The sequence below is a fragment of the Oncorhynchus gorbuscha genome, linkage group LG12 (genome assembly GCF_021184085.1).
Source record: "Oncorhynchus gorbuscha isolate QuinsamMale2020 ecotype Even-year linkage group LG12, OgorEven_v1.0, whole genome shotgun sequence".
Taxonomy (NCBI): domain Eukaryota; kingdom Metazoa; phylum Chordata; class Actinopteri; order Salmoniformes; family Salmonidae; genus Oncorhynchus; species Oncorhynchus gorbuscha.
Window position 1 is genome coordinate 18,641,812 of NC_060184.1, and position 22,349 is coordinate 18,664,160.

The window sequence follows — 22,349 nt, forward strand, 5'->3', positions numbered from 1 at the left end:
CAGCTTATTGCTCCAACCTGCTTCTCAGCTGTAAAATGATACAAAGGAACCTACAGTTACCATACAAAATACAGAGACTTTTAAAGACCAATTGAATCTGTCATCTCACTTGGAGAAGGGAAGACATCAAATTGACACATCTAACTAAAGATGGACCAGTTTGCAGGCAGCAAGGCATTATTATATCCAATAAGTAAAATATTTGACCACCCAGTAAAATCTATAAATATATTTTTATTAATGCATTATTATACATTGGAATGTTGATATGCTCACAGAGACATTGGAATTTGCTGTATTGCACTTTGGCTCCAGGAAAAGGAAGCAAGCTGTTTTCTAAATTCACTGGTTACTGTCTGCCGACGGCTCCCCTTGTCCCTTCTGAAGAGACAACATACAGTATCAGCAGGGAGGTACACAACCTACATCCTGTTACCGTTCTACTTTCACTTAATTTATAAATATCTAAATAGTTTGGAAAAGACATCCGGTTGATTACCCCCTAGTTGAAACACAAAGTGAGTGTTTACTTTCAGGGCCCTATGGCAGAGAGATGCTTAAGTTAAATACAATATACAGTGCCTTGCTAAAGTATTCAGACCCCTTGGATTTCATTGTGTTACAAAGTGGGATTAAAACAGATATATTTTTGTCAACAATATACACAAAATACTCTGTCAAAATGTAAGGAAAATTTTATTTTTTATTTTTTATTAATAAAAAATATATATAACTAACAGTTGTATCAATCTGCTTGAAACACTATGGCAACACTTGAATTGCTGTCTAGCCATGATCCCCAACATCTTGATGGAGTATGAAGAATATTTACAAGGAAAAATAAAATAGGCAAATATTCAACAATCGTGGTGTGCAAAGCTCTTAGACACTTACCCAAGAAGACTCACAGCTGTTATCGCTCCTTAAGAGTTTCTAACATGCATGGACTCAGGGAGCTGAATACTTATGAAATTACGATATTTTATTTATTACATTTTTATTAATCAAAAATAAAGTTTGTATTTTTCAGACACTGACAGAGTATTGTGTAGATTGTTGAAAAAATATATAATTAAATCCGTTTTAGTCACACTTTGTAACGCAATAAAATGTGAATAAATCCAAGGGGTCTGAATACCTTTGCAAGACACTATCTAAAGCTGTGTTTGGTAACTTTACATTTATTTGTGTAATACAAGCAAATACACAGTAACGTCATTAAGAAACAGAATCTGGCCAGTTTACTTTTAAGAACACAGCTAAGGTGAAAGTATACAGCACAATAATTGCATTGTAGTAAGTAGGCATACATATTATGACAAACATATTACGAATGGTTGCCCTGCATACAGTGGCTTGCAAAAGTATTCACCCCCCTTCGCATTTTTCATATTTTGTTGCCTTAAATTTGGGTGGGGGTTGTATCATTTGATTTACACAACATGCCTACCACTTTGAAGATGGAAAATATTTTTTGTGAAACAAACAAGAAATAAGACAAAAAACTGAAAACTTGAGCTTGCATAACTTTTCACCCCCCCAAAGTCAATACTTTGTAGAGCCACCTTATGCAGCAATTACAGCTGCAAGTCTCTTGGGGTATGTCTCTATAAGCTTGGAACATCAAGCCACTGGGATTTTTGCCCATTCTTCAAGCTCCAGCTCCTTCAAGTTGGATGGGTTCTGCTGGTGTACAGCAATCTTTAAGTCATACTTCATATTCTCAATTGGATTAAGGTCTGGGCTTTGACTAGGCCATTCCAAGACATTTAAATGTTTCCCCTTAAACCACTCGAGTGTTACTTTGGCAGTATGCTTAGGGTCATTGTCCTCCATCCCAAGTGAACCTCTGTCCCAGTCTCAGGTTTCCCTCAAGAATTTCCCTGTATTTAGCGCCATCCATCATTCCTTAATTCTGACCAGTTTCCCAGTTCGTGCCAATGAAAAACATCCCCACAGCATGATGTTGCCACCACCATACTTCACTGTAGGGATGGTGTTCTCGGGTGATGAGAGGTGTTGGGTTTGCGCCAGACATAGCGTTTTCCTTGATGGCCAAAAACCTATATTTTAGTCTCATCTGATCAGAGTACCTTCTTCAATGTTTGGGGAGTCTCCCACATGCCTTTGGCGAACACCAATTTATTTCTTTAAGCAATGGCCACTCTTCCGTAAAGCCCAGCTCTGTGGAGTGTACGGCTTAAGACGGTCCTATACTCCAACAAATACTCCAATCTCCGCTGTGTAGCTTTGCAGCTCCGTCAGGGTTATCTTTGGTCACTTTGTTGACTCTCTGATTGATGCCCTCCTTGCCTGGTCTGTGAGTTTTGGTGTGCGGCCCTCTCTTGGAAGGTTTGTTGTGCCATATTCTTTCCATTTTTTAAAATAATGGATTTAATTGTGCTCCGTGGGATGTTGAACATTTCTGATATTTTTTTATAACCCAACTCTTATCGGTACTTCTCCACAACTTGGTCCTTACCTGTTTGGAGAGCTCCTTGGTCGTCATAGTGCTGCTTGCCTGTGGTGCCTCTTGCTTACTGGTGTTACAGACTTGGGGCCCTTTCAGAACAGGTGTGTGTATACTGAGATCATGTGACACAGATTGCACACAGGTGGACTTTAACTAACCATGTGACTTCTGAAGGTAATTGGTTGCACCAGGTCTTATTTAGGGGCTTCATAGCAAAGGGGGTGAATACATACACACACCACTTTTACATTTTTAAATAAGTACTTTTTTTCACTTCACCAATTTGGACTATGTTGTGTCTGTCCATTACATGAAATCCAAATAAAAATCTATTTGAATTACAGGTTGTAATGCAACAAAATAGGAATAATGCCAAGGGGGATGAATACTTTTGCAAGGCTCTGTATAGCTGATTCTCAGAAGTTTACCTTGCCGAGTTCTGGAAACAGTTCTTCGACAGCAATATCCATCAGAACGTAAGTCATCTTAGGGGAGCCAAAAGACAGAAACAAGAGGAGAGAAAACAGTTAATATCGCCATGAGACCTTGGCTGCAGAGAAGCTGTTACTCGTCTTCATGTTTGCCTTTTAGCTTTACCTGCTTGTTGAGAAGTGGCTGCTGGAAGCCGTCAAAGAGAAGTCGGATGCCCTCGTACTTGGCCTCCTGTCCAATGCACTTTTCCATAAAGTCTACAAGGTGAAAAGACAGACACAGCAATACTGCACAGCTGAACTGAGGCCAATGTTATCTGCCTTTGCCATTAATGGGACTGATTGGGGAAACTGGAATGTTTCTACAATGGAAAATATCTGGGATAGGAGGAAACTCTAGGATGATCCCAGAGTTTCCGACTTGCAATTCCATGTTGGATGGACAACATTTTTCCCACTCAGAGCAGGTGAATATGGCAAAAGAAAACTACTGAGTAGAGATAATACTAATAGTCAGCCAAAGCCTGGGTCTAACCTGGCAGATAATTCATCATCTCTTCAAATGCCTTCTTGGCTCTTCTCTGCTTGTCTCCTGTGGTGCGTTCCTCACTGTTCTCGCAGAACACAGCATCTGAAATTTGGCAGAAAATGTAATTATGAGTTTAGGAGAGCTGGATTAAGTAGGGCAGGGCAATCCCAGACCTCAATGGACATGGACAATGGATATGCTACTCTTAAACTTTGGTTGAGCCTTAGGAAGGAAATAGGAGGGGTTGGGGGAGAATGTCAACAAAATAGGATGCGTTACTGAAGGAACATACACAAGCGACCGCACGCACACACACGGAGAGAGACCAACACACACAGTACCTCTGAGCATGGTGACGAGAGACACCACACGGTGCTCCTGCAGGATCATCTCTAGTTTGTGTTGAATGTAGCTATCCATGTAGGCCTCAAATGTGTTCTTGAGCAAGATCCGCCCCCCTGACAGGATGTGATGCAACCAGTCTGGCATATGGAACACGACTCGACCTGTCCATCAAACACAATGAAAAGAATCATGACTGGGCAACAGGTGTGTGTCTGACAGTCAGGATAAGCAAACCATCCTAAAAATGTTCTATCATGACAAACACTGTGGTGGCCATCACTGGTAGTGCTAAAACTCTGGATTAACCTGCACAAGATGAGCGTTGGACCGAAAGGTCACTGGTTCGAATCCCCGAGCCGACTAGTTGAAAAATATGTCAATGTGCCCTTGAGTAAGTCACTCTGGATAAGAGAGTCTGCTAAATCAGTGTTTCCCAACTCCAGTACCCCCAACAGCACACATGTTTGTTGTAGCCCTGGACAAACACCTGATTCGGCTCATTGGGGGCTTGAGGATTAGTTGACAGGTTGAATCAGGTGAGTTTGTCCGAGGCTACAACAAAAATGTGTGCTGTTGGGGGTATTGGAGGACTAGAGTTGGGAAACACTATGCTAAATGACTCAAATGTAAAAATAAAAAGTCTATTGGCTGAATCCTATAACAGTTAGTCATATGTTACAAGCTTTGGCTTTTCCATTTATGTTTTGAGGTTGGTCTTTAGCTCTTTATCACGTAGGGCGCACCAATTGCTGTCACCTCGTTAGTCAGTATGTGTTACACCTGTGTTGGTTTCCATCTTGTTAGTGGGAAGGTGTTTCACCTGTGCTGGCCCAAGTGCTATTTAAGAGTGGCTGGCCCAGTGCTCCAGTTGTCTTGATAGATGCGGAGGGTTAACACCTTTAGTTGACGCTCTCTATTTTGATTTTTAGACAAACAATCCGTTATCTGACTTTGTTTCACGCCATTAGTATGGTGTGGGTTTTTTACTTTTGTTAGCTTTTTCTTAGGCAAATTTAGTGGGCGCTCATGGTGGGTCTCTTAGGTTCCAGTTGTTGTTGCTAGTCAACTTTCTGTGGACACCCCCATGAGTGTCTTTCAGAACCCCTCCTAAAACCCCACTTGTTTTGGTTGTTGTCAGTGACTCATTGTTTGCTCTCCCTTCTGTTTGAGTGCTGGAGAACGTACCACATAGTTCAGTTCTTCTCTATGAAAGGGAACTACTACTTGTGCCTGGTCACTTACCCATAAACATCATGTAGTCATACATCCCTTCTACCGAGATCATCTCCATAAAGTAGTTCCGGTTATGTGTCTCCAGGGTCTCAAACAGTTTAGTATTGTTTTTGTAGAGGTCATTGGAGAGCTAGGGAGATCGGAAGGGACACTATTTTATTGACAGAATGAAAAATACAACTGTCAAGCCATCTTCTAACATCTTTAATTAGTGGCTTGCAAAAGTATTCATCCCCTTGGCACTTTTCCTATTTTGTTGCCTTACAACCTGGTATTAAAATTGATTTGTTAGGGGTTTGTCTCATTTGATTTACACAACATTCCTACCACTTTGTAGAAGCAAAATATAATTTCTATTGTGATACAAACGAGACAAAATAACTTAAGAGTGCATGACTATTCACCCCCCCTCCCAAAAATCAATACTTTGTAGAGCCACCTTTTGCAGCAATTACTGCTGCAAGTCTCTTGGGGTATTTGACTCTAAGCTTGGAACATCTAGCCACTGGGATTTTTGCCCATTCTTCAAGGCAAAACTGCTCCAGCTCCTTCAAATTGGATGGGAATGTACAGCAATCTTTAAGTCATACCACAGATTCTCAATTGGATTGAGGTCTGGCCTTTGGCTAGGCCATTACAAGACATTTAAATGTTTACCCCTAGGCCACTCAAGTGTTGAGTCATTGTCCTGCTGGAAGGAGAACCTCCGTCACAGTCTCAAATCTCTGGAAGACCGAAACAAGTTTCCCTCAAGATTTTCACTGTGGGGATGATATTCTCGGGGTGATAAGTTGTTGGGTTTGCACCAGACATAGCGTTTTCCTTGGACAAAAATCTAAATTTTAGTCTCATCTGACCAGAGTACCTTCTTCCATATATTTGGGGAGTCTCCCACATGTCTTTTGGCAAACACCAAATGTGTTTGCTTAAAGAAAAAAATAAGCAATGGCTTTTTTCTGGCCACTCGTCCGTAAAGCCCAGCTCTGTGGAGTGTACGGCTTAAACTGGTCCTGTGGACAGATACTCCAATCTCCACGGTGGAGCTTTGCAGCTCCTTCAGGGTTATCTTTGGTCTCTTTGTTGTCTCTCTGATTGATGACCTCCTTGGCTGGTCTGTGACTTTTTGTGGGCGGCCCTCTCTTTGCAAGTTTGTTGTTGTGGTGCCATATTCTTTCCATTTTTTTTAAACAATGGAATTAATTGTATTCTGTGGGATGTTCAAAGTTTGATATTTTTTTATAACCCAACCCTGATCTGTACTTCTCCACAACTTTGTCCCTGACCTGTTTGGAGAGCTCCTTGGTCGTCATAGTGCTGCTTGCTTGGTGGTGCCTCTTGCTTAGTGGTGTTGTAGACTCTGGGGACTTTAAGAAAAGATGTATGTATACTGATGTGACAGATCATGTGACACTTAGAATGCACACAGGTGGACTTGAACTAACCATGTGACTTCTGAATGTAATTGGTTGCACCAGATCTTATTCTCAGCCTGTCTCAGCCTCCAGTATTTATGCTGCAGTAGTTTGTGTCGGGGGGCTAGGGTCAGTTTGTTATATCTGGAGTACTTCTCCTGTCCTATTAGGTGTCCTGTGTGAATCTAAGTGTGCATTCTCTAATTCTCTCCTCTCTTTCTTTCTCTCTCTCGGAGGACCTGAGCCCTAGGACCATGCCCCAGGACTACCGGACATGATGACTCCTTGCTGTCCCCAGTCCACCTGACCGTGCTGCTACTCCAGTTTCAACTGTTCTGCCTTATTATTATACGATCATGCTGGTCATTTATGAACATTTGAACATCTTGGCCATGTTCTGTTATAATCTTCACCGGCACAGCCAGAAGAGGACTGGCCACCCCACATAGCCTGGTTCCTCTCTAGGTTTCTTCCTAGGTTTTGGCCTTTCTAGGGAGTTTTTCCTAGCCACTGTGCTTCTACACCTGCATTGCTTGCTGTTTGGGGTTTTAGGCTGGGTTTCTGTACAGCACTTTGAGATATCAGCTGATGTACGAAGGGCTATATAAATAAATTTGATTTGATTTAGGGGCTTCATAGCAAAGGGGTGAATCCATATGCACGCACCACTTTTACATTTTTCGGGGATTAAGGTCTGGGGAGTTTCTTGGCAATGGACACAAAATATCGATGTTTTGTTCCCCAAGCCACTTAGTTATCACGTTTGCCTTATGGCAAGGTGCTCCATCATGCTGGAAAAGGCATTGTTCGTCACCAAACTGTTCCTGGATGGTTGGGAGAAGTTGCTCTTGGAGGATGTGTTGGTACCATTCTTTATTCATGGCTGTGTTCTTATGCAAAATTGTGAGTGAGCCCACTCCCTTGGCTGAGAAGCAACCCCACACATGAATGGTCTCAGGATGCTTCACTGTTGGCATGACACAGGACTGATGGTAGCGCTCACCTTGTCTCAATCAGTAAGAGGATTCATCAGAGAAAATGACTTTACCCCAGTCTTCAGCAGTCAAATCCCTGTACCTTTTGCAGAATATCAGTCTGTCCCTGATGTTTTTCCTGGAGAAAAGTGGCTTCTTTGCTGCCCTTCTTGACACCAGGCCATCCTCCAAAAGTCTTCACCTCACTGTGCATGCAGATGCACTCACACCTGCCTGCTGCCATTCCTGAGCAAGCTCTGTACTGGTGGTGCCCCGATCCCACAGTGGAATCACCTTTAGGAGACAGGCTTGGCGCTTGCTGGACTTTCTTGGGCGCCCTGAAGCCTTCTTCACAATAATTGAACCGCTCTCCTTGAAGTTCTTGATGATCCGATAAATGGTTGATTTAGGTGCAATCTTGCTGGCGGCAATATCCTTGCCTGTGAAGCCCTTTTTGTGCAAAGCAATGATGACGGCATGTGTTTCCTTGCAGGTAACCATGCTTGACAGAGGAAGAACAATGATTCCAAACACCACCCTCCTTTTGAAGCTTCCAGTCTGTTATTTGAACTCAATCAGCATGACAGAGTGATCTCCAGCCTTGTCCTCATCAACACTCACACCTGTGTTAACGAGAGAATCACTGACATGTCAGCTGGTCCTTTTGTGGCAGGGCTGAAATGCAGTGGAAATGTTTTTTGGGGGATTCAGTTCATTTCCATGGCAGAGGGACTTTGCAATAAATTGCAATTCATCTTATCACTCTTCATAACATTCTGGAATATATGCAATTTGCCATCATACAAACTGAGGCAGCAGACTTTGAAAATGTATATTTGTGTGTCATTCTAAACTTTTGGCCACGACTGTACATATCAAAAGTCTGTTTTTTATATGCATAGTTTCAGTGGAAAATGTTCTTCTTCCAAAAGTGATAAACCCTGGAATGACTGGAACAGTCATGGTTTATGTTTTTGGGAAGGAGTATGTAAAGATTTATTGTTCTGACATACATTTGAAGTCAGAAGTGAACATACACTTAGGTTAGAGACATTAAAACTTGTTTTTCAACCACTCCACAAATGTCTTGTTAACAAACTATAGTTTTGGCAAGTCGGTTAGGACATCTACTTTGTGCATGACACAAGTCATTTTTACAACAATTGTTTAACAGAGATTATTTAATGTATAATTCACTGTATCACAATTCCAGTGGGTCAGAAGTTTACATACACTAAGTTGACTGTGCCTTTAAACAGCTTGGAAAATTGCAGAAAATGATGGCATGGCTTTTAGAAGATTCTGGTAGGCTAATTGACATCATTTGAGTCAATTGGCGGTGTACCTGTGGATGTATTTCAAGGCCTATCTTCGAACTTTGCTTGACATCATGGGAAATCAAAAGAAATCAGCCAAGACCTTAGAAAATAAATTGTAGACCTCCACAAGTCTGGTTCATCCTTGGGAGCAATTTCCAAATGCCTGAAGGTACCACGTTCATCTGTACAAACAATAGTTCGGAAGTATAAACACCATGGGACCACGCAGTCGTCATACTGCTCAGGAAGGAGACGTGTTCGGTTTCCTAGAGATGAACATACTTTGGTGTGAAAAGTGCAAATCAATCCCAGAACAACAGCGAAGGACCTTGAAGATGCTGAAGGAAACAGGTACAAAAGTATCTATATCCACAGTAAAACGAGTCCTATATCGACATAACCTGAAAGGCCGCTCAGCAAGGAAGAAGCCACTGCTCTATAACCACCATAAAAAAAGCCAGACTACAGTTTGCAACTGCACATGGGGACAAAGATCGTACTTTTTGGAGAAATGTCCTCTGGTCTGATGAAACTAAATTGTTATGTTTGGAGGAAAAGGGGGAGGCTTGCAAGCTGAAGAACACCATCCCAACCGTGAAGCACGGGGGTGGCAGCATCATGATGTGGGGGTGCTTTGCTACAGGAGGGACTGGTGCACTTCACAAAATAGATGGCATCATGAGGAACGGAAATTATGTGGATATATTGAATCAACATCTCAAGACATCAGTCAGTAAGTTAAAACTTGGTCGCAAATGGGTCTTCCAAATGGACAATGACCCCAAGCATACTTCCAAAGTTGTGGCAAAATGGCTCAAGGACAACGAAGTCATGGTATTTGAGTGGCCATCACAAAGCCCTGACCTCAATCCTATAGAAGATTTGTGGGCAGAACTGAAAAAGCATGTGCGAGCAAGGAGGCCTACAAACCTGACTCAGTTACACCAGCTCTGTCAGGAGGAATGGGCCAAAATTCACCCAACTTATTGTGGAAAGCTTGTGGAAGGCTACCCAAAACGTTTGACCCAAGTTTAAATTGTTTAAGGCAATGCTACCAAATACTAATTAAGTGTATGTAAACTTCTGACCCACTGGGAATGTGATGAAAGAAATTCAAGCTGAAATAAATCACTCTACTATTATTCTGACATTTCACATTCTTAAAATAAAGTGGTGATCCTAACTGACCTAAGACAGGGATTCTTACAAGGATTAAATGTCAGGAATTGTGAAAAACTGAGTTTAAATGTATTTGGCTGAGGTGTATGTAAACTTCCAACTTCATGCAGGGTAGCCTAGTGGTTAGAGCGTTGGACTAGTAACCGGAAGGTTGCAAGTTCAAACCCCCGAGCTGGCAAGGTACAAATCTGTCGTTCTGCCCCTGAACACTGTTCCTAGGCAGTCATTGAAAGTAAGAATTTGTTGCCTTGTTAAAATAAAAGGTCAAATAAAGTGAGAACATCCTGGCAGAGAGCAGGGGTAAGGAGATAATCAGTGATTAAGGCTGTCCACTCAGGCAGGATATATCCCTACATATAGCTAAGCTGGATTGGAGGGGTGTACATAGTGTTTCCACTGTGAAGTATGTATAGGACAGATGGGGAGTTTTGCACAGTGATTTTAACTTAGGTAAAACCAGGGAATTTGGGGAAAGTTTTGGGAATTTTGCAACCGTAGCTGACCTTGTACTCAGCAGTAGAGCTGAGGGTGGTCAGCTCAGGCCTGCTGGGTTTGACTTTGGGAGATTCACAAGAGTTGAAGAAGGACTGGATGAAAGGCTCTAGGTTCTGTCCTTTCTGGCAGGCAGAGGAAACAGACACAACATCATGATTAATATCACACCACTGAGCTGGGAGGTCTGCAACACCATTGTCTGATCATATATTCTTTATTTAAGTGTGAAATAATTTCAGTGACTAACTACAGTATAGCCCAAGAGATATTCTACTATTAAAATCCCATTGGATAAATGCCTCTTACCTCTTTTATAATTTTTCCAGGGACAGACCTGAATATTTTACCTGAGAAGGAATAAAATCAATTTGTCAACACAGCTACACATGATGCTACATAGCTAATCAACAATGAATTTCTCCTATATTTCTCTATGGCATCTTCAGGCCTCCTTGTATGAATGTGTGGGTTTTTAAGGATTGCATCCCAATTGGCACCCTATTCCCTACACATTGCACACCTATTATGCTCTGGTCAAAAGTAGTGTACTATATTGGACACTGTGCTATCTAACCTCCAAACGAGCTTCAATACCATACAACACTCCTTTCGTGGCCTCCAACTGCTCTTAAACGCTAGTAAAAACCAAATGCATGCTTCTCAACCGTTCGCTGCCTGCACCCGCACGCCTGACCAGCATCACCACCCTGGATGGTTCCAACCTTGAATATGTGGACATCTATAAGTACCTAGGTGTCTGGCTAGACTGTAAACTCTCCTTCCAGACTCATATCAAACATCTCCAATCGAAAATCAAATCAAGAGTCGGCTTTCTATTCCGCAACAAAGCCTCCTTCACTCACGCCGCCAAACTTACCCTAGTAAAACTGACTATCCTACCGATCCTCGACTTCGGCGATGTCATCTACGAAATTGCTTCCAACACTCTACTCAGCAAACTGGATGCAGTTTATCACAGTGCCATCCGTTTTGTCACTAAAGCACCTTATACCACCCACCACTGCGACTTGTACGCTCTAGTCGGCTGGCCCTCGCTACATATTCGTCGCCAGACCCACTGGCTCCAGGTCATCTACAAGTCCATGCTAGGTAAAGCTCCGCCTTATCTCAGTTCACTGGTCACGATGGCAACACCCATCCGTAGCACGCGCTCCAGCAGGTGTATCTCATTGATCATCCCTAAAGCCAACACCTCATTCGGCCGCCTTTCGTTCCAGTTCTCTGCTGCCTGTGACTGGAACGAATTGCAAAAATCACTGAAGTTGGAGACTTTTATCTCCCTCACCAACTTCAAACATCTGCTATCTGAGCAGCTAACCGATCGGTGCAGCTGTACATAGTCTATCGGCAAATAGCCCACCCATTTTTACCTACCTCATCCCCATACTGTTTTTATTTATTTACTTTTCTGCTCTTTTGCACACCAATATCTCTACCTGTACATGACCATCTGATCATTTATCACTCGTGTTAATCTGCAAAATTGTAATTATTCGCCTACCTCGTGCCTTTTGCACACAATGTATACAGACTCCCCCCCTTTTTTTTCTCCTTCCTATTGTGTTATTGACTTGTTAGTTGTTTACTCCATGTGTAACTGTGTTGTCTGCTCACACTGCTATGCTTTATCTTGGCCAGGTCGCAGTTGCAAATGAGAACTTGTTCTCAACTAGCCTACCTGGTTAAATAAAGGTGAAATAAAAAAAATAAAAAATATGGGAAATAGGGAGCCATTTGGGATACACTAGGCAGGGTAGCCTAGTGGTTAGAGCGTTGGACTGGTAACCGGAAGGTTGCAAGATCAAATCCCCTGACTTGCCTAGTTAAATAAAGGTCAAATAAAAATGCATTTTTAGTGCTCCTTGTGTTATACATAAGTGTTATTTGATGCTCCATACCCAGGTTTACATCAGGCATCATCTTGTCCATGAACTGAGTCTCCATGCTGTGAGGTGACAGGAAGTCTGCCAACAGCTGACTGTTACTCAACTCTGGGTGCTGCAGCAGTCTCTGTTTACAACACAGACATGTATTATAGTAGTTTCGATTTCATAGAACTGTATAGGTACTACAGTTACTGTACACTACAGAGCAATAGCCTATGTACACAGTGTACATAACATTAAGAACCGCTTCCTGGGGCGGCAGGGTAGCCTAGTGGTTAGAGCGTTGGACTAGTAACCGAAAGGTTAGTTCGAATCCCCGAGCTGACAAGGTACAAATCTGTCGTTCTGCCCCTGAACAGGCAGTTAACCCACTGTTCCTAGGCCGTCATTGAAAATAAGAATTTGTCTTAGCTGACTTGCCTAGTAAAATAAAGGTAAAATAAAAAAATTAAAAATATTGAGATGCACCCCCCTTTGCCCTCAGAAAAGTATCAATTCATCAGGGCATGGACTCGACAAGGTGTCGAAAGCGTTCCACAGGGATGCTGGCCCATGTTGACTACAATGCTTCCCACATTTGTGTCAAGTCAGCTGGATGTCCTTTGGGTGGTGGACCAATCTTGATACACACAGGAAACTGTTGAAAAACCTAGCAGCGTTGCAGGTCTTGGCACAAACAGGTGCACCTGGCACCTACTACCATAGCCTTCTTTAACCGGTCTCCTCCCCTTAATCTACACTGATCGAAGTAGATTTAACAGGTGACATCAATAAGGGATCATAGCTTTTACCTGGTCAGTCTATGTCATGGAAAGAGCCGTTCATAATGTTTTGTAAGAATACCTGCAAATACTCCTCAAATTCTTCCCTCTTTGATGATAGGAACTCATAGTTCTTTGGTCCTATAATTCTTTTCGAAGGGAGCTGTGCATCTGCAAATGAGCCTGTGCAACAAAAAAAGTTAAAAACTACCAGTGACACATAACAAATGTGAAAAAAGGTAACGCAAGCTCACATCTACTAACCACAGGACTTCAGAGATGACAAAGCCAAACAGGTATACTTCCTCTGAAGAAATGTGTGAGAAAGTACACAATGTCGTCTTACCGTGGAACTCTGTGAGTTTATTTTCTAGAACGTAGAATTCCATGTATCGTCTGAAGATGGACCAGTCCTCTGTTTCATGTCCCACTGAAACAGAAAAAAAATCACTCAAGAATCAACACAATTGAAAACCAACATCAATACTACAGTTTTATCTTTCCCCAATTCCCACACACATAATACATAGAACACATATATAGTGCATCCTAAATGGCACCCTATTCCATACAAAGTAAACTACTTTTGACCAGGGCCCTCTGATCAAAAGTAGTGCACTGTGTAGGGAATAGGGTGGCATTTGGGACTTTAACAAAAACAGATCTAGCCGTGCCCTCACCTTCCTTCATGTCATTGCGTTCCACGTCGATGCAGAACACGGGGACCCTCTCCTTCTTCACCTCGTCATCATAGAAGTCAATATAGGGGATGGTGATGCTCCAGGCTGACAAGTTCCTCAGGACACCTGGAGTACTAACTGCCTCCACATGGGAGTCATCCTCCATCACCATAGTTGCTTCCTCAACCTGCAACACAACATAGGATGTCAAAAAGGCACTTCATATAATACATTAAAATTCCTTTATTTGTATGGCATGTTCAATGATGTGTTAGTGTGTGAAAATTCAAGAACAATATTGGAATTGGAAATAATTGTTGTGTGATACTTTAAAGTGTCATCCCCAGAGTGTATTTTTTGAAAACTGTACTTACTACTAAAGTAAATGACAATTCAATCAAAATCACTATGGAAACCCAGCCTGTGGTTACAATATGCAGGAATAGAAATCCCCCATTCATATGCATGGTGGAGGATGGGGATGTGATTGATCATAGTTTCTTTTGGGGGGGGGGGGGTTCTCACCGCTTCATCTTCAGCGTCGACCATGGAGTACGGCAGCATCGCCCCCTCCATGGTGGTGCTCTTGAAGACGCCTTTGATTTTGCTGCCGATCCGGCTGATCCCAAACGTCTCCCCTCGTTTTGAGACGTTCCTTCACAGGCACACACAAATACAGAAGTGAACACACACTAGGAAATTGAATGCCAGACAGGCAGCTGTGTGAAACTGCATGTGTTGTTGCTGTCAACAGTTGATGCCACTTATCCAAACATCTGCTGTTAATGCAGCGATGCCCGAAATGGTGCTATGCAGATCAAAATAATTCAAAATGCTGCAAAGATGTTGAAACTATAAGTCCAAAGTCAAAATGCCATGCTGAGGTCCAAATCCAAACATGAACACACAAAGAGAGCACACATTATGAAACGTTGCACATTCTACTAATGCCAAGCAGACAGATGAGAACAGATGCACTCAAGCAATGAGAGGTAGTTTGTAGTTGTGTACAGGAGTCCATGCTTACAGACTGAGGCTCACATCTAGCCATATGTCAGTAAAGGTGGTTTGAATGTTGGATGGGCAACATAGTGCAGACCAAATATTAGGAACAATAAGGGAAGGTTGAAGAGGTGAAATTGAGGCCCTCCAACGCTGTCCCGACAAGGAGATCTGGCGTCCATTATACACAAGAGAACTATGGGCGCTCGCACAAGACATGGATAGACCATTAGAGAAACAGTATGAGAGGAGATTAGTTATGGGGCCATGGGAAACCCCATATTTCTCCTCTTCCTCCATTCTGTGGCTCGAGTTCAACGCCAAAACTAGAAGTTAAATACTATTCAAAGCACCTGCTACATTGAATGTTCAACAATTATTCAACTGAATAAAAACAATGACATATAACCCCAACTCTTGTTCAGTTACAGCAATACAAGGTAAAGAGCAAGTCTTAACAAAAACAACAAACGCTAGCTTGCAAAAGCCTACTGAAGAAAAGTGCTTATTGCCCCACAATGCTTTTTCTACAGCACATTTTAGTTCCATTCACTGCAGTCTGGGCTAATTATATCTGGCATGCAGCAAACTCAATGGCAGTCGGCAGCAGGACATTATCCTGGTCTGCATCATTACCAAACACATACTCACCTCATATCATCCACACTCAGACTATTCCTGGAATAACAGCAAGATAAACAGCATAAGCCCACAGCTACAGGCTTCAAATAGTACAATATAGCTTCAGTGCCATCGTTTGTGGTGGGCGTAAACAGGCCTATGTTAAGAAGACGCCACCCTAATGTGGAGTCTTGGCTGAGAAGTAAAGATGCACTGAGTAGAAATAGCCATTGAAACTATACAACACTTCTGTTATGAAGAAGATGAAAGCTCTCCAATAAAGTCTGATGCAAAGAGAATATATGTGTGTATATGTGTGAGTGAAAATAAAGAACACTAAAGACTTCAGCTTAGAAGAATATTACACCTCTTTCTAATGTCACAGTCATTGCCATCAGGAGCACAAACCTGTTCATTCTGGAGTCCCTTTTTGGAGACTCTGCCCCCATCAGCAGGTGTGTGAAATACTGCAGAGATAGAGTTATGAATGGGAAAAATATTATCAGTTAGTCAACTTGCTTTTGTATATTGAAACGTTCACGTTGTCATTGTATCATGTTCTGGCTCGTTGTAGGATAATTCCATTGAAGGCGATTAGATATGGGTGTATGGTTTATGTCCACATAGAAAGTACAGGTTGCGTCCCAATAATCTATATTTTTCCAGAAATGTGCACTTGTTCACTTCCCTTGATGGATTAGAAAGGAAAATGACAGGTACAGTTGAAGTCCGAAGTTTACATATAGCCAAATACATTTAAACTCAGTTTTTCCACAATTCCTGACATTTAATCCTAGTAAAAATTCCCTGTCTTAGGTCAGTTAGGATCACCACTTCATTTTAAGAATGTGAAATGTCAGAATAATAGTAGAGAGAATTATTTATTTCAGCTTTAATTTCTTTCATCACATTCCCAGTGGGTCAGAAGTTTACATGCACTCAATTAGTATTTGGTAGCATTGCCTTTAAATTGTTTAACTTGGGTCAAACGTTTTGGGTAGCCTTGCACAAGCTTCCCACAGTAAGTTGGGTGAATTTTGGCCCATTCCTCCTGTAACCGAGTCAGGTATGTAGGCATCCTTGCTCGCACACACCTTTTCAGTTCTACCCACAAATGTTATATAGGATTGAGGTCAGGGCTTTGTGATGGCCACTCAAATACCTAGACATTGTTGTCCTTAAGCCATTTTTCCACAACTTTGGAAGTATGCTTGGGGTCATTGTCCATTTGGAAGACCCATTTGTGACCAAGCTTTAACTTACTGACTGGTGTCTTGAGACGTTGATTCAATATATCCACATAATTTCCGTTCCTCATGATGCCATCTATTTTAAGAAGTGCACCAGTCTCTCCTGCAGCAAAGCACCCCCACAACACGATGCTGCGACCCCGTGCTTCACGGTTGGGATGGTCTTCTTCGGCTTGCAAGCCTCCACCTTTTTCCTCCAAATATAACGATGGTCATTTGGGCCAAACAGTTCTACTTTTGTTTCATCAGACCAGAGGACATTTATACAAAAAATATGATCTTTGTCCCCATATGCAGTTGCAAACCATAGTCCATTTTGGAGCAGTGGCTTCTTCCTTGCTGAGCGGCCTTTCAGGTTATGTCGATATAGGACTCGTTTTACTGTGGATAAAGATACTTTTGTACCTGTTTTCTCCAGCATCTTCACAAGGTCGTTTGCTGTTGTTCAGGGATTGTTGCACTTTTCGCATCAAAGTATATTCATCTCTAGGAGACAGAACGCATCTCCTTCCTGAGCGGTATGAAGGTTGCGTGGTCCCATGGTGTTATTACTTGCATACTATTGTTTGTACAGATGAATGTGGCACCTTCAGGCGTTTGGAAATTGCTCCCAAGGATGAACCAGACTTGCGCAGGTCTACAATTTTTTTCTGAGGTCTGGCTGATTTATTTTGATTTTCCAATGATGTCAACCAAAGTGGGACTGAGTTTGAAGGTAGGCCTTGATATACATCCACAGGTACTTGAAATATATCCTCCTTTTGATTCAAATTATGTCAATTAGCCTATCAGAAGCTAAATCCATGAGATCATTTTCTGGAATTTTCCAAGCCGTTTATAGGCACAGTAAACTTAGTGTATGTAAACTTCTGACCCACTGAAATTGTAATACAGTGAATTATAAGTGAAATAATCTGTTTAAACTATTGTTGGAAAAATTACTTGTGTCATGCACAAAGTAGATGTCCTAACCGACTTGCCAAAACTATAGATTGTTAGCAAGAAATTTGCGGAGTGTTTGGAAAAAACTAGTTTTAATGACTCCAACCTAAGTGTATGTAAACTTTCGAGATGGAAACTCCCTCTAGCCGAAGCCTACTTGACCATTACAATGTTTTAAAATGTGTGGGCAGTAGTGAACGAGCGCAAACTTCAGGAAGTAGGTGAGATTATTGGGATTCAACCAGAGAGTAGTGTCAGTGCGTGGCTGGGGCTCACCCCATCGCTGTGGCAGAACATGGGGGTGAAGACACTCTCCAGCAGGGACAGAACATGCTCGTAGGCCTCAAACAGGCAGCGCATAGTCTGCAGCTTCACCACTCCCTCGTACGGCCCCTCTGCAACTAAAACAAGATACATGTTTTTAAAGGTTTATGGACTTCCAGAAAAGAGCACATCTCACATCACACTGTTAAATTATTGTGGTAAAATTGTGAGCACCAAGTCACTACCACAGCTTACTGTTTCGTATTTCCTCAACGATGAAGCGGTCAAAACTGATCTTGTCGATACTCTCCTCCAAGCAGTAGGTCTCGTAGACGTGCTGCACCTCACCATGCAGACGCTGCAGCTCAGCTTCACTCAGCTCTGGACACAGGATCTTATCATTGAACTCCTCTGTAATACCATGAAGGAGAAGTGGATGAATGCTGTTAGTGTTACCAGATTGATCTATGCTTTATAAAACTTTCAAATTCAAAAACTTAACTGAAAGTAAGTGGGGTTGAGTAGTACCTCTCTAAATATCACTGGCTTGACTATGGTTATTTTACATGTCCTCCTGGACTTACATTAAATGGATCTTTGATGAATGTATATAAAAGCCGCTCAATAGAGCAGTATGCAGGAAAGACCTTACAGCCTCATATGAGGTTCTATGAGATTTGTCCTTACCCACGGTGAGTAAGAACTGGAGCACGTGCACGGCTCCCTCCTGCTTTAGGAAGTTCATGAAGCGGAACAGAAGGTCCTGCTGCTCCCGAATCTCCTTCAGCTCCAGCTTCAGCACCTGGGAAACCAGATGGCAGGAGGAAAGACAGAGTTCAGCAGCTGTGTGTGCTCCCTAAATGGCACCCTGTTCCCTTTATAGTCAACTACTTTTGAACAGGGCCCATAGAGCCCATAGTAATGCACTATATAGGGAATAGGAGGCCATTTGGAACACATCCTGTGTTTGTCCATGCAAAACTCTACCAATATTTCATTTATCAATCTCTTCTCTTTTTTTTTGTATTCTGTATAAGTTCATTAACTACCTTTCTCATTGTGCTTGTAATGGCTGATAGGGTACTGTACAGACAATTAATTGGTCAGTGGACTGGATATGTGGGTAACAAGGGCTTTAGTGCCCATAGGTCTAAGTACTTACAGATGTCTTCTTGGTACGAGGGTCAGCATATTTCTGCAGGAATGGAACCAGGCTAGATGGTGGCTCCATGGCCGGCTCAGACTGGGAAAACAATTTGAGGAATGAATCACAAATGCACGACTGCATGATGCTTCCACTAGAAGATTGGTAAAATGTGCAATTTCCTTACTGGAGTGTCATCAACGAATATTAGCACCATGTGGTTCACAGTATCCTGAAAAGCAACAGGAGGAATGCATCAGTATGATGGAATGTGTCAACCACCACAGTTACATTGCTAAAATTCCAGTGCTAAAATGTTCTGCTCGTTCATGCATTTCATTGATACAATCTTAATGCAGAGAGTTGAGTTTGTATAATTGGCCCATTCACTTGATTCTGCTCCTTTGGAAAACAAGGCTTGCTCAGCGCAAAGCTGTTCTTGCACGAGTCATGTGAATGGCCTTTAGCTTCTACACCCTCTATCACTAAGCACACATACATCATCATACTTACAGGATCAGCCATGAAGTCCATGATGGGGAGGAACACAGAGCCTACCAGGATCTCTTGCATCAGCACAGCTAGAGATCTAACAAAGAGTAAGACACAGGATTCCAATTGCCTTGGTTCAAAAATAAATGTTTTCCTTTCCCTTCGACAGGTACACGGTCTCGGGCTGTGTTCCAAATGGCACCCTTTTCCCTTTATATGACACTACTTTTGCCCTATGGGCCCTGGTAAAAGGTAGAGCACAATACAGGGGGTAGGGTGCCATTTGGGATGTAACTGTCTGGTTGATTTGGCCTACCTGCAGTCAGTGGCTTTGGGAGGCATGAGATAGGCAAATAGCATCTTTGTCAACTTCCTGAGATAACGCAGCTCATCTTTGCGACTATGCAGGGCAAAATGTAAGTCAGGGCCATACTCAACCAGAGCAGCCTGCTGCAATCCCTCAGTGTTCTTCACTGAAACACACACAAACAGTATTAAGCCTTGCACAGTCAGTGCACATTTAGTTCTCTACTGAACAACATCTTGCAGTGCAGAAACTTACTGCAATTTGTGTTACCAATCTACAGAAATTAAACCTTTTTGCTTGGCCTTTGCAATTATTTCAACGTGCTTCATGGCTGCTTTCATCATTTTGCCAGAAATAACTGAGGGGACATCAACCTGTATGAAACATTTTCACAGTTAGTGTAAAGCCCAAGTACATTAACAATGTATTAACCATAATCAGCAATATGTGGACCCTTGAAAAAGAGAGAGACTCTGGGTCTCAATGGTCTTTTCCTGGTTAAATAAAGGTTTAAAAAAAAAGAAAAAAAGGCATACATAACTTGAATCGACAGAGCTATGCATCACCTTCTGAGCGCGTCGAACTAACACAGATGCAAAGAACCGAAAGGTCATTCTCAGTTCATCTACACATGCCTCATCATCTGTGATGTTCCTGTCATGTAAAGAAAAGCATAATGAAATATGCATTCACACTTCCCTCTCCAGAGAACAGGGAAGTCTGTTCAAAATTGTTCAACTGTTCAAAACTGTGGTAGAATCTACTCACCGGTACCAGGGATATACAAAATTCTCCAGAACCAACTCGAGCACCTACGGGCCAAACGATAATACAAAATGGATTTCCTGATTTGGACAATAAAGACATTGACTGATTGACAATCTGTTATAATTGTGATTTCTTAACAAAAACCTATTTAAAATGACCCATTGCAATACCTCAGACATGGAAGCATCCACTTTGGAGTAGACTTTCAAGTCCAACCATGGCTGATAGTTTTCTAGGAGTAATGTTGGTCTGCGAAGGACAACATATTTCAATAGTGATGTGAAAGAGAAGCACCGACTCAGTGTCCACTAAGTGGGAGATTAACTCTGCCAAATCCTTCTTTGACTTTTACTAATCAATCAATGCCACTGCTGTTCATTGATGCTCAATACAAGCTTCCATTCATTCGCCATACATGTAAACGTGACATTTGGTCTGTTCTCCATTTGTGCTAGGCTTATATTGAGTGGTCTGACATACCTGTGACGTTTGCACTTTACTTTCCCACACACTGCACAGCTGTGTCCCAATGGAAACAGCTCCTGTTGCTCTTGCTGGTGGAAGAATAGATAGGGAGACCCTGTAGCTACAACACTTGTCACTTACTTTTGGATATCTGACTGATGAGAAATTACCAACTGTTTACAGAAACATAATAAGCAACTCTATTACAAAACACGGCATTTCCCTGACTATTGGGTCATATTAATTATGGCACACAGAAGGAAAACATTTGCAACAGAAAACTAAAACGAGTGTTTAGTTCAGGAGGTTGTCCCTCCGTTTCAATCCGTATTCTTCCATTTGGTGCATAGTAAACATGACCCTTGTACTTCAGGTTTTTGGAATGTGCTTACTTTGTTCTTGGGCTTTATGGTGTACAGGATGTTGGGCAGGAGTGATTCTGGACCGAGGGAGCAATAGAACGTAATCACTCCAGCCAGGAAGGACCAAAACACCATCAAAATGTGAAGATACCTAGAATAACCAGGTCAGACACATAGATGTCTAATACCTCAACTGAAAAAAAGAAATATTCTGAAAGAATGAGTAGACAGGATGCTATACTGACTTTACCCCGACAGTTCTGAATTGAGCAAGATAACCGTTTTAACTACTTCATATTACATGAGCATAAGGTATAACATTTGTCATTTATTCAAAAATAGACATCCACCTTGTTTGTTCACAAAACCTACCTATTAAGAAGTATAGTTAATGACAGCATGAAAACCAGAAGAAAGCAAAAGACAGGATATTGACGTCCAACTTCCCTCAAGACATCAATTTGCAGTCCTTGCTTCAGGCTCTCCAGATAAACTCGAATAGATTCCATTTTACAAATGGGATCTGTTGAAGATGTGAACATTGTATTTACTCACGCTGGCGTGAAAGATGTAGCTAGCAAGTTAGTTACATGGATAGCCTACTATTTGAAGTAATAACGTTACCAGCAAAAAGTAACAGCACACCAGCTACAATTTACTAAATTATCAAGGGGCACGCGACATTAACCAGCTGGCTACTTACAAATGAGTAATCCAGGCAGCTAGTTCTACTTCAGACAGCGAACCATGTTATACTTTTGTGTCAGTTTCAGAAAGTATAGCTAACTAGGTCTTAATTTGAATTGTAGCTAGCTGGCGTTATTTACTATGTCAGAAAGTATTGTTTATTTCCTTGACAGATCGACTGTTTCCTTAATCCTACAGTCGTCACTTCCGGCTCTAATCCTCGCACTAGTAGAAAGGCGCAGCAGAACAGGGATCGAAGGATAGGAGATGCGACTGGGAAATCTTTAGTACCAGTAGTCTTTAGTTG

The 22,349-nt window shown here is 42.0% G+C and overlaps 1 protein-coding gene across 6 annotated transcripts; it reads right to left on the bottom strand.

Annotated features, from left to right (window-relative positions):
• Positions 1-214: 214 nt before the first annotated feature.
• Positions 215-22,238, bottom strand: LOC123990638 (sorting nexin-14-like). 6 transcript variants are annotated; one of them, XM_046291297.1, is made up of 31 exons: positions 22,059-22,237; positions 21,728-21,878; positions 21,386-21,506; positions 21,009-21,082; positions 20,699-20,777; positions 20,529-20,572; positions 20,327-20,414; positions 20,050-20,134; positions 19,770-19,926; positions 19,475-19,550; positions 19,149-19,193; positions 18,980-19,060; positions 18,505-18,619; positions 18,073-18,228; positions 17,830-17,954; positions 15,770-15,828; positions 15,392-15,418; positions 14,264-14,393; positions 13,739-13,925; positions 13,405-13,488; positions 13,141-13,241; positions 12,310-12,421; positions 10,697-10,737; positions 10,399-10,512; positions 6,295-6,375; positions 5,021-5,141; positions 3,775-3,939; positions 3,440-3,535; positions 3,071-3,162; positions 2,902-2,958; positions 215-381 (listed from the first exon to the last, which is right to left on the bottom strand). In XM_046291297.1, the coding sequence occupies exons 2-31, from the start codon at positions 21,862-21,864 to the stop codon at positions 343-345; spliced, it is 2,889 nt and encodes a 962-aa protein (XP_046147253.1). In that variant the 5' UTR covers positions 21,865-21,878; positions 22,059-22,237; the 3' UTR covers positions 215-342. The 6 variants fall into 6 exon arrangements, 5 of the variants coding, with proteins under 5 accessions (XP_046147253.1, XP_046147254.1, XP_046147255.1 ...); XM_046291298.1 differs by lacking the exon at positions 15,392-15,418; XM_046291299.1 differs by lacking the exon at positions 6,295-6,375 and having other exon boundaries at positions 22,059-22,235.
• Between the last annotated feature and the right edge of the window lie 111 nt (positions 22,239-22,349).